The 13,007-nt window shown below is 38.5% G+C and overlaps 1 protein-coding gene and 1 long non-coding RNA gene across 3 annotated transcripts in view; one reads left to right on the top strand and one right to left on the bottom strand.

Annotated features, from left to right (window-relative positions):
- The first annotated feature begins 5,267 nt into the window (after positions 1-5,267).
- LOC105475732 (uncharacterized) lies at positions 5,268-9,404 on the top strand. The gene is made up of 2 exons (XR_983613.3): positions 5,268-5,374; positions 8,857-9,404. It is a non-coding gene; the product is annotated as an uncharacterized lncRNA (long non-coding RNA).
- Positions 7,270-13,007, bottom strand: part of LOC105475733 (sorting nexin 10) — an 84,179-nt gene continuing 78,441 nt past the window's right edge. For both annotated transcript variants that reach the window (XM_011731221.3, XM_011731220.3), the window contains 2 exons: positions 9,390-9,602; positions 7,270-8,934 (listed from right to left, as the gene is read on the bottom strand). In XM_011731221.3, the coding sequence (XP_011729523.2) occupies positions 8,853-8,934; positions 9,390-9,602 (295 nt within the window). In that variant the 3' untranslated portion in view covers positions 7,270-8,852. The remainder of the gene's footprint in view (positions 8,935-9,389; positions 9,603-13,007) is intronic.

The following is a 13,007-nucleotide window of genomic DNA, read 5'->3' as shown; positions in this document are numbered from 1 at the left end:
CACACTTAAAGATTCACAGTGAATTTTTTTTTTCTTGAGGGTCTTGCTCTGTTGCCCAGGTGGGAGTGCAGTGCCATGATCACGGCTCACTGCAGCCTTGACCTCCCAGGCTCTGGCGATCCTCCCACCTCAGCCCTCCAAGTAGCTGGGACCATAAGCATGTGCCACCATACCCGGCTAATTTTTTTTTTTTTTTTTTTCTTTGTAGAGATCGGTTTTTGCCACCTTACCCAGGCTGGTCTCAAACTCCTAGCCTCCAGCGATCCACCTGCTTCGGCCTCCCAGAGTGCTAGGATTACAGGTGTGAGCCACTGCCCTGGCGTCACAGTGAATATTACCATATGAAAGTCACTGAGAAGTCCTGCAGAAAAATTAATATTAAACTTTATTTAGCCCAACGTGTCCAAAACGTAACTGGCCATGGAAACCTCCATCCTGCTTTTTTTTTTTTTTTTTTTTTTTTTTTTTGAGACGGAGTCTCGCTCTGTCGCCCAGGCTGGAGTGCAGTGGCGCGATCTCGGCTCACTGCAAGCTCCGCCTCCCGGGTTCACGCCATTCTCCTGTCTCAGCCTCCCGAGTAGCTGGGACTACAGGCGCCCACAACCGCGCCCGGCTAATTTTTTGTATTTTTAGTAGAGACGGGGTTTCACCGTGGTCTCGATCTCCTGACCTTGTGATCCGCCCGCCTCGGCCTCCCAAAGTGCTGGGATTACAGGCGTGAGCCACCGCGCCCGGCCCATCCTGCTTTTTTTTTTTTTTTTTTATTAGCATTCTTCAGAACTAGCGCTATAGGGAACACCTTTAGAAAGTTCTGTATCCAGTCTTTTTATTGTACTGAGGAGGAAATTGAGGTCCAGAGAGGTTGGGAACTGCCTTTGGGTACGTGCCAGCCACAGAGCCACAACCTGATTCACCAGACATCCTTCCAAATCAACACTCTCTCCGGTAAATCACACTTCAGTATGTCTATTCCATACCTCTAATATATAAACAGTACACACAGCACATGAGTTGATAGCCTTGTAACTGCCAACTTACAAATCACCCTTTAAAAAAATACTAAGAAATCGCTAGGTGAGAGCTGAGATCATGTATACAAACTTGAAGTGTGTTTATATACACTATTAATCGCCCTTGTCATGGTTTATACTAGTTAGCCAAGTCTTGCTGGTATCAATTGTTTATCCTCACTGCCTTCTCACTGAAATACTACTACCAATAACAAATCCTGGCTCCCTTTTTGCTCTCAGTGTGAAGGATAACATTAATATAGTGATGCAAATTTCTAGCATTTATCTTTATGCATTCATTTAAATGGAGCCAAAACTAAAGAAATCACTTGTTAACAAGATAATAAAAAACAAATCCTTATACTGCGCACTTCATTGATAGGTCAAATCCCATTATCACTAACTAAAAGGGAAATTCTTCGCTTTGGAATTTGGTTGAAATTAAGACAATTTTCAAAAAAGAAAAATAAGAATGAAGAGAGGGGCATGGAAATCTTTGTTTTTGCAAGTTATAAATATTTGTCGTATTAAAAAGTAAATTGTTTGATTGTAAACTTTAAAAGGTAGGTAACATACAAATTTTTCAAAATCATATTTTGAGAGCAGTCAGTACCCAACTTTAAAAAGTATTTATGAATAATAACATATTAGGAAAGATCAATTGGAATTTCTGTCTCAAAAGTTAAATATTCGGTGCCTGTGATCTGTATTTGTTACTGAAGGCTTCTTTATCAGCAGAAAAGGCAAATGATACCCTGCAAATGTTTCCAGCATGCAACTTTGCTTATCTCCCTGTATTAATGATCCTTATGGCAGTTGTTATATTAACCTTATCACATAGTACAGCAGTAAGGGAAGACTATTGTGAAGGAAAAAAAAACCATTTTGTTTAATGTCTGGGACCTTTTTTGAACCTAGCAATTTTCTGATTGTTAAGGATGGAAAAAAATGAAAGTTAAACTTTTACTGAGTTTATTTACAATCTCAAAGAAGAAACTGGACATTTCCAAATGGGTGATTCAGTAAACATCATAAAATTTGAAGAGGACACTGATTAAATTATCAACTAAATGCTCATTATGTGAGTTCTGGGTTTCAAGGGGTCCACTAGGGCGCTCCCACCAGGAGTCAGGAAGTGGCTCCTGAGAAAGGCAGTCTCTCCTTCAGGGCTCTGAACTGCTCATTTGTGAATATGACATTACCAAAAAAACTCCCATTTGCCCCTCGTAAGACTTCTATCTCCTTCTTCATACAGTCTCTATGTGCACACAGATGACATTCAGAGGCTCTGTCTTTTAATCCCTCTTTAACTTGGATAATATCAAACCTGACCCTGACACCATTCTACCTTCTCTTCTCTCAAGGTATTGAGAAATCACCTAACTCTATGATTGCAATTAATGTTTGGTTCAGCTACAAATGCTTGAGCTCAACCCACATACTAGCAGAATGAACACAGGTCCCTTCCACTCCCCCACCTAGGTAACATGCTTTTTCCTTTTTTTTTTTCTTTCATTATCCCTTTAATACAGAGCAGGGCTACTGATTAGCAAGAGGCAGTTTGACTCCGGCAATAGGTCTTCTTCACTAAGCCTCACTGTCATGGAAATTCCAGCTGCTACAAGAATAAGAGGCTCAATCCATATTTGCCAGCTCTAATATGAAATCTGTCAGAGCCCAAATTAATGAGTTCCAAATTCCTTACATCACGATAACAGGTTAAGACTGGTCAATTAATTACATAAATCCTTCCCGATTCATTGTGCGTTTGCAGCCCAGATTGTGTCTTACATTACTCCATGACACAAGGCCTTTTGGCTCCTGTTGTTCTGCAGAAAGGCCCCATTTAAGTGGAGGCTGCCCGCCACGGCACAATGTTAAATGTCACACATTAAATTTGCACTTTTCTGTAATTGCTTTTGTTTAAAAAAAAAAATTAAACGAAAGCACAGGGCTCCCAGTACACTGCTATGCAGAGAGCTGGGATTGTACTGCACGGATCCCAGGGCAGGTCAGCACCTGTGTTTTACCTCTAATAGCACATGCTCCCAGTACCGGATCCTCTATACGCAGTGGAACCCAGAATGTGCATATTTGTGAAAAGAAGCCAAGTTTCCCTAAGATCTAAGATTCTTATCTTTATGAAAGGATTAAAATAGGATTTTCTACATAGCTAGCTTCCCTTGTCTACCAGTAAAAATATTGGATATCTTAAACACTGTCGATCTAGTCGCCTTTCAGAAGCGTGTGCATATTATATTTGCATAGGCCTTTGCCTCCAAAAAAAAAAAAAAAAAAAAAAAAAAAAAGATATTCCAGATGGCTTTGCTATTTGGATTTGTCACTGTAACACACCTACAGAGAGTGGTCTAATTGAGGACCTCATAATCATCCAGGACAAATCTTTTCCTTTTTTTTTTTTTTTTTTTTTTTTTTTTTGAGACAGAGTCTGGCTCTGTTGCCCAGGCTGGAGTGCAGTGGCCGGATCTCAGCTCACTGCAAGCCCCGCCTCCCGGGTTCACGCCATTCTCCTGCCTCAGCCTCCCGAGTAGCTGGGACTACAGGCGCCCGCCACCTCGCCCGGCTAATTTTTTTTGTATTTTAGTAGAGACGGGTTTCACCGTGTTAGCCAGGATGGTCTCGATCTCCTGACCTCGTGATCCGCCCGTCTCGGCCTCCCAAAGTGCTGGGATTACAGGCTTGAGCCACCGCGCCCGGCCAAATCTTTTCCTTTTTATAACATCACAATGTACCTGGAATCACAGCTAGTTAAAACTTGACCTGGATGTGTGACCTCCAGATTCCTAGCGTGGTCCCTCCACCCCACTACATGCCTCTGTGGACTTGTATGCACGTAGTTGCTGGGTACGGAATGGAACCGGTTCTGGTTGCGTTTCCTGAACCACCTTATTGTGGGCTAGGGGTTCTGCGAATACACCAGCGACCAAATGATGCTCTTAAGAACAACCGACACCTACGTAGGGAGCAGGTTCTTTCTACTTGGGAGCCCTAACACTACTCTACTACGCGGGCAGCTCGCCAGACCCAACCAAGGGTGCATTCTGCAGAGGGCGGCTGCAGCCTCCGCACTGGCCCGGCAGCGCCCCCTTCTGTCCTCCGGCGGCCTGGCACCTGATGTGTCAAAGGCCGCGCGCTTTTTCCGGGGACTAGAACACAGTCCCGCTTACAGGGCCTCAGCCTAAAGCAGGTGGAAAACTTGTGTCACCCCCCCACGCCCCCCCCCCCACACACACACACAGAGCACCCTGACCCAGGCGCGTTTCTGAACCTGGAGACACGCACTCCTTCCCCAGTAGCCCAGTCTTACCACCAGGCGCGACTGTCCCCTCCCTCTCCAGACGGGAGGGGGCAGGTTAACGCAGCCGCGCGCCCGCCGGGCAGGTTAGGCTCTTGGGGACCTAGAAGAGAAAGGGGTTAACTAATGTGTGCGATGCGTGTGCAGATGACAAAATTTAGGGCGCGTAGAGTTTGCCCGGCGCCACCGCGTCCGCTCGCGGGGACCCTCGGGAGCTGGGCCCCACGGGGCCGGAGCAGCACGGTGTCGCCCCTCCTCCAGCCGGGCTCCAGCGTCTGCAGAACAAAGCCTGGGGTCCAGCCCCGGACACGGCGCGGCCGCCCCTCACCCAGTCCCCGGGCGGCAGGGCCTGCTCCACGCGCACTCTCCAGCCTGGCGGGGCCCTGGAAGCCGGGACACGCGGAGGCCCGGAGGGTCATCGGCGTTCAAGGCAGCCTCCCACACCAAGCGCACCGCCCGGAGCCCCTCTGCACGAGCGCTTTCTGCTTATTGCTCTTTTCCCCAGAAGCCAGAGTCATCACGGTAGCGCGGGAAGGGGCCTCGCGGGCCAGTCTGCAGCAGGTGCGGTCGGGAGAGCCGCAGGCCCGCGCGGTAAATCGCTGTCTCTTTGCGGTCGTTGTTCCCATTCACCGCCCGCCGCCCCCCCTCCACCAGGGTTCTTTTTTTTTCTTTCCGCCGCGCAGTTGCCATGGGTTACCAGGGCGGTTGCCATGGGTTACCGGACCGAGGCCGGCTGGCTAGCTACCTGCCGCCAGTCGCCGCCGCCGGCGGAGTGGCCCGGGCGGGAGGTGGCGGGAGCGCGCGTGTGTGGGACGCAGCGCGGGGGATGCGCGCGGGCCGCGGAGGCGCCGCAGCCAACAGGCGGCCGAGGGTGCAGCCGCGGGAGCGCCATCGCCAGTGGGGTGGGGGGCAAAGCTATAAAGAAGGCCCAGAGGTAAGAAACTAGCAAAAACACAACCACAAGTTATGCCCGTGCTGTGCCTCTAGCAGCAAAGACAAGCGGTGTGGGGTTTTGGATGAATCTACACTTCTCGTCGGGGGAGAAAGGGTATTTTCCTCTTTAGCATAAGCCATTTGCATAGTGTCTTTAGACCAGAGTTTAAATTCAGCAGGAAATTGTAGCTTAATGTTTTGGGGTTTTTTTCTCTCTTTTCCTCTATATCTTTTGAAAATAAGTCTTTGGAATTTTGGAGAAAGAGAAAGGGTCATTAACTACCAGAGTTTGCGCAGCTAAAATAAATTAAGTGTCCAATGCACTGCTCATGATCTAGAAAAGTTTCCAGTTAAGACAGTTAAGAGTGAAGCGCAATTGTGTCTGCTAAAAAGGGACAATGGTGACTCGTTTGTAAGATGCATATGGCAAAGAATAGAACCAAAGTCCTTTGTATATATAGCAAATGTTAAAGAATGTTGCTTATTTACATCCTTCTGAAATTTTTGAACTCCACTCTTAAAATTATTAATTTCTTATGACCTTTATTTGCAAAGAAAGTTCTATGCTTTGAATGTCAAATTGCAGTAACTAATTTCCGACAGTATTTTGTATTTGAAAATGTGTTTATATATAATAAACTAAGAAAAGGTCTATATTCCAAACAGAAACACAAAATTGTACTGAAATAAATTGTTTCCTTCATTGAAAAGATGTTGCTTTGTATTCATAGGATACCAGCTAAATAATTTAAATATTAAGAGGAAGACTATTTAGAAACAATAAGCTTTGTTATTTTTGTTTTAAAATGTTGAGGCTTCCAATGAAAAGGGGTCGTCTTTTATAGCTCAAATACTGAAAACCTTTTTTGTACCACAGTAGCTCAATAATAATGAATCCTTAAGGCATCCAAAAAATACAAACCAAATTCAAAACAGCATCTAGTTTACTGTTGGATATAACGGTGATTGTAGCCAGGCTAAATGAATTTGTTTAACTTCTTAATTGTCATAAAAGAAATTTTGTTCTTTTACTTTATACTGCATATCACTTGTTTGTATTTAATTATTCAATGAAATGTGGACTAGGTTTGAAAAACTGGCAAGATACTTAACATCTTAAGGAATAGTATCTGCTTAAGAATAAATACTTGTCCCTAGTAATTTTTAAAACTTGAAATCTTAACTAGAATTAAGTAACTTTCTTCTAAGTGAGACTTTATAAGAAGCCTCAGTAACAGGTTGTTGACGTTCACTGTTGACACCTTTGGGTTATATATAAATCTAGTTCTACAACAAAACACGTAAGTTGGCTTTATAGGTGAATAGTTTACCCTTTCAGAATTAGCCAGGGAAAATGCAGTTTTGCTGTATTGTAACCATAAAGAATCCAGGATTAGAATTATTTATATTTAAGTCATATTAAAAATAGTGTTAAATAAACATCTATTCATGTTAGTTACATCAGTAATTATTTTCTTTTCCCTAAAGAAAGCTTTATAAAAAATATGCCAGGGAAAAATAAGAGACAAAGCAAGAAAACCACCGGAAACTGAAGTTCATCTAAATATCTCGGCTGCAAGAAATCAGTTTTAAGAAGCCAGTGTGTGGACAGTGAAACAACTGAACCAAGGCTAAATGCCTCAAATATGTACAACTATAGTTAATATTAAACCATGTTTTACCAAATTTCCTCATAAAAAATAAAAAACACTGAGTTTTGGTCTAAGGCAGAATATAGTCTCTTGTATAAAATAAGTGATCTGGCAAAGTTGATTTTTTTTCCCGTTTAATGTAAAAATGATCTCATGACATTTACATACTAAATATTAGGCATTAATATTAATTTTGATGGTTATGTTACATCATCTAAAAATAATATGACAATTGGTGGCATAGTATGTGTTTTTCAAAACTGCTGTAAAACAGAAATAGTGTGAACTCAAATACATATTGCTGAAGGGATGAGGATCGCTCTTAAATGCCTGGATGGCATAAACTTTACATATTAGCATGGTAAGAAATTACTAAATCTTGTGCACATGTATCCTAGAACATAAAGTATAATTAAAAAAAAAAGAAATTACTAAATCTTTTTCTTTTCCTGTATTAAAATAATGAGGATCTAAGACACATTAAATCAAAATATTTACAAAAATTTAATAATGTTTTAGACCAAAGAAAAAAAGGACAAATTAAAGAAATCATTCTAAATTTAATTTTTTAAATGTTAGTTCTTAGTTTTGTTAGCTTTTTTTTCTGTTGGTTCTTTGAAACAAGCATTGTAAAGACTTTTTAATAATACAATAGCTTTTAAACTCCTAGTGAAAATGAAAAGGTTGCTTTTTGTAGTAGCTTCTGCCACTCTTCAATTAGGCTGGGTGACAAAGCAACAAGTTATCCTAGTTATCTGAAAATATCTTCCTGTTAGTTTCACAGAAATATTTTGTGCCATTCAACATGGAAGAAATCTGGCTAATTATCTCAAGAAAATGTTGCCTCATCTGAAATCTGAAGTTCAAAATAGTTTATCCAAGATATCTTTGGGACACTAAAAAAAAAGACATTTTATGAAAATTATACCAATCTTCAAGTAGATGCTTTAAAAGAAGGGGTTTTTTAAAAATGAATAATTATTTCTGAAATTAGCAAGTTGACATCCTTTTCTAAATTATGGGAATATTTATTGGTAAAATTAAATTTATTATTTTTATAAAATCCTTCCTCTGATTTAAGTAGTAAGTAACCACCACTGATACTGAAAGTTATCTAGTGATAAGAAATTGCACATTTAGTCAAAAAATAAATCATTAACCTGTAGTTCTAATTATGCAATGATAATGAAAAAAATGATTTGTCTCCAGAAACCATTTGTTGAAGCTGATTTTGGACAATGAAAATGTATTTCTGAATCTATATACTGGAATTATAAGTAATATTACTAGCACTATCTATGTGTTTTCTAAGATGTAAACATTATTTTAATATGTCTCTATTCATAAGATACATTTCCATCTAAGCGTGAAACAGAATACTGGAAAGGTTAAATACTCTTAAAATATTTCAGTCGAACACCCAAAAGCGTATAGTGTTTTGCCAGTGCACAGGAGGTATCCACAAAATATCAGCCACAAGTCTGAGAGAGGCAGTCTGGTCTACAATGTTACTCTTCATAGGGGTTAACAACATATACACCGTGTTTACTGTTTACGGTAACACTGCCCCACTGATACAAGAAGGAATGCTCTATCTTGATTTTAAATGCTACTTAGTTGCCTATCTTTTTAAATTCAATAAAACCAACTAGGTTTTTTAAAGCATGTAAGTCATTTCATTTGAGGGCAAGATCTTGTTTACCAATAATGCCTGCCTGTAAAGGATAGTATTGCATTCACAGGATTTTTAGCTTTACACAGAAGCCTACCTAAAATAAGACAACATAAAAATACCACTAATAAACAACCAACAGCTTTAAGAATTTAAATACCTAACATCATGACAGTGAGCTTTAGGTAAGAATGTATTATTACGAAGCTTTCTTCTCTATGACTGGACATAATTTGCTATTCCTAAGATAGTAACATTAGAATTATTTTTCAGGATTCCTGCAGAGCTGTATTTACTTTACATCCATGTGAACTGCTGTCATCACTACTGTGTCCAAGCCCAGAGGATGAACTGGAAAAGAAGAGAGGGGGAAAATAATAAAAAGAGGAAATTGGTTTTCACAACACACTCAAAGCCTGAGTAACAGAGGAGAACTTTAATTATCTCCAGTCACAAAGAGAGACAGGAAATTTGGACTTTTAATTAGCCATTTGGAGTGCAGTTGGATATTTTTTTAGCTAGATAATTTAAACGCGAATAATTCAAGTCTGACTAAATGAAAGTCACATAATCAGAATGCAAATAATTGAATTTCTACTGCATTCATTAATTCAGTGTGGAGGTGTGTGTGAAGACTACTATGATGAGCTGTCACAGCTCAATAAAATCTCAGTCAATTAATTTTTTCATTATCTTAGTATTACATCAACAAAAAAGTGAAGTGTGTATATATATCTATATACATGCATATGTGCACTATGTGTTACATAAATACATATACATTAAATCAAAATGCAAGGAAATACCTTTCTGAATCATAATCTATATCATTTTCTTTTTTTCCTTCTTCATCTTCTTCAGGGAAACGTCTGTTCATCAAGGCAAACTTGTGAATTGCTTCTTCCACAGAATACTTAGTCTGCCCAGAAACACACGCCTCAATGTCTTCTGAATTCAGATGGCTCTGTAAGAAGAGGTGAAGGCTGCTATCTGAAAGCAAAAGTGCATTCTGTAGGACTCTGTATTAAAATAGAAAAAAAGGAAAAATAATTGGTGAACAGGATGGTCAGTGATAGGGTAGAAGAAAGAAAAACATTAGAAAATGTACCACTGAAGGTAATTTCTCTCCTGTGGTAAACTTTGTATCAATTATGGGCTCTGCCCATTAAGGGGAGGAAAGCATATGTTAACTTTTATTCAATTATTTGGAAATTTAGGTGGGTAAAAACATGAAGCTAATAGTTAAGAACATCTGTTAAAAGAATAACTTCAAGGACATTTCTTCAATTTACCCATCTGTTATTACCATGTGGATTAATTATGGAAATATTTTGCTTAAATAGTCATAGAAATTTATTCTACTTTAAAAAATTTACTGCCAACAGCATGTCAACTCAGTGATCTTTATGAGATAGGCTGTCATGAAACATCAAAACTTTCAACTACTATTAAAAATTGTATGAAGAAGTCGATACAATTCTCAGCATATTTTACATTTTAAAACTTTACAAGTATAGTTATATACTTAAGTGCATGTTTACAACAGCTCATGAGAGAGATGGCTTTTTTTTAATACTTAAGGTTAACTATAAATTTCTCCAAAATCTTTAGGAGCACTGAATCTGTGTGTTGTCAAAATGAGCAACCAAATAAAATTGATCCCAGCCAACTTTACCATATATATAATTAAAATATGATAAGGTTGTGATGAGTACATACTGCTCTTCCCACATTCAAGATCAAAGTTTACAAAGACAGAACAGATTTCAACTAGGGCATCAGGACTACATGGAAGATTAAAAACTATCCTGTAGCAAAATCTATAGATGCTCAAATTCATATCAGTGAATGTGTTTTCTCTGAAATGCACATCTTAGAATATGAAATCAAATCAAAGTATACCTTTATATTTAAATAAAAACTGATTTATCTTTTAGCAAAGATGTTGACATATGATAATTTAGTCTCTACGAATAATAGTTCAATAGTTATGTAAGAGGAGACACTAAGACCGGATATAGGGGACAAAACTAAAACACTAAAACCAAGTAGAGTTTTGTTCAACATAAGATATTTCCAGTATAACGATCTGTGAAAAATAGATCATGTATTTCAGACCAAATGAACCTTACCTTATATTCTGCTTGTTTAAACAAGTAATAAGGAAAGTAAATCTCTTTTGGCCATTAATATCAGTTTAGTGAAAATCCAAGGCCATTATAATAAGTCCTTTTCTACAAAATAAATTATTTCTCAACAAAGGCAAAAATGCCTAAAAATGCACAGTATTAAAACCAAAATCTAGCTGTCCCCCTTTGCTTCAGCAGGTTTACAGTTTGAGAAAATATTCTTTACTGGTCTATTAGAAGGAAAAGTAAAACCTTTGTGCTTTTTAAAAGGCAAAACCTCAAGCAAAACAGCTAAATCCTTCCTTTTCCCTGTGTCCTCACTCCTGGGTCCTCCCAGAAGATGACCATGTCACATGATAATGATTAATTCACCAAGTACAAGTAGCTAAGTAGTAAATCCCTCTGTACTCTTTGAGATTTATTTTCTACATTTACAAATGTTTACCATTCTGGTTTTAAATACTTCAGATTAAGAGAAGAGTTATAGACAACAATCCATTAATATGAACTTGGATCGTGAAGTCTGCGAAGTGAGCAGACTGTTTCCTGTGGCCTCTGTCAGCGGTTTCCTGCCTGCCATCAGTACAAGGAACTGTTCATGGGATTGTACTCACAGCTTTGTTTGTTAGAAATGTGTTTTATTTTCTTTATAAAATAATGGGTAATCTTTAAAATTGATTTTAGATGGTTTGAGGCATTACACCACAAAAGTAATGAGCACTAATGCCAATGATACTGGACACAAATTCATTTTAGCTTTATTTCATGTCTGAAGCAATTCTACTGAGCCTTGAACCGCTCACGTGTTGTTATTAACTTGCTAGTAACTTAACACATGGGTACAGCAAACAAAAGTGATCAGAGTCCAGGTTGATCGGAACCTCAAGGCTACTGTCCTTTTTCTTGAGCTATAATTCAATTTCCAATTTTACTGTACATTAGACTCATTATTTCCCAGTGTTTTCTTTTTCTGCTCAATACTGCCATCTGGAGGACACACAGATGAAAAGAGAAGGAGCCAGGCTCACCCAGCTCACAATTCCAAAGAGGGAGAAAGATGTGGCTGAGGAGGGGACATCTGAACACTTCCCCAGGCCTAGAGTTCAAACCAGTCAGTCGGCTAGACCGTTTTGGTCTTTGGAATCTCCTCTGTTTCTCTGGCTAAATTCATGCCACCATACTCCATGAGTATGAGTTTTAAATAAGCAAAAATAATTTTTAAATGTATTTATATGCTTTTTATTTTATAGTCAGATAGTTCATTCTGAAATTTAAAATGAAAATTTTTGAGAGTGTTTTCCCATCTGGTTAGGTGAGCATAATTAATTTATTCTGAGTACTATTTGGCTTACTATCAGAGAGGGCTGTGACTGCCACCATCATAATATTAAATCTTATTTTTTCCTTAGTCATGTTTGTGCCATATTTTCCACAAACAAACCTAATAGCAGAAAATCAATTTCAAACCTAATATAAAGAGTACTTTGTAAAACAGTCAATAAAATGTCATTTGTAGAAACCTCCATTTAAAAAGTATATGATTTTCAAATCTTTATAAAAGGAATGAAAAATAGCCTCTAGGATTTTAAAATAATTTCTAAAAAGATATTTATAGTGCAAATCAGAATTTATTCCTTTCCCCATAACAATTTTAGACTAAACAAAGCAAAATCTGTTTTTTTCCCTAAATTGGACACAGTTGAAAAGCACAGTTTTCCTCAACATGATTTTATTAGATGTATTTATATGATGGTTTAGCTAAGAACAATATATAGCTATGCAAAATCATTTCATCCTAACTAAGGATGTCCTGGGTCTACTGAACCCAATACAATGATATATATACACATCTGTATAGTACATGGAAGATTAGCAGTTTGATGTAGGAAAAAAAATTAACTCAGCCTGTTTAGCTCTTACTATAAGAAAAAATAAAACCTACAAATCTTCATTGAAGACATTCATGATCTGTGCTGTGGTGCCCTCTATTGAATACAAAGACATAAAAATCGTGTGTGTGTAAAACTAGCTGTCATGGTTCAACACTAGCCTTTTGTAAAAAAACTTTAATATTCCTTAATATTTGAAGAAATACAAAACCATGACACGAAAGTCTAAACTGTAGGGTAAATGTAGTTGTATTAATGGGATGAATTCAGTAAAGAAGGAAAGCAGCTCCCACTCATGAATAAATCTGTTCAAACCTAAACTGAAAATCCCATTCAAACCTAAAAATTAGTAGGAATTCCATTTTCCATAGTTGGAGACTTACTGAGTTTATATTTTTTAGCCTAT

This window comes from Macaca nemestrina, chromosome 4 (assembly GCF_043159975.1).
Source record: "Macaca nemestrina isolate mMacNem1 chromosome 4, mMacNem.hap1, whole genome shotgun sequence".
Lineage (NCBI taxonomy): Eukaryota > Metazoa > Chordata > Mammalia > Primates > Cercopithecidae > Macaca > Macaca nemestrina.
The sequence above is the reverse complement of the archived record's forward strand: the minus strand, read 5'-3'. Positions and strand labels throughout refer to the sequence as shown.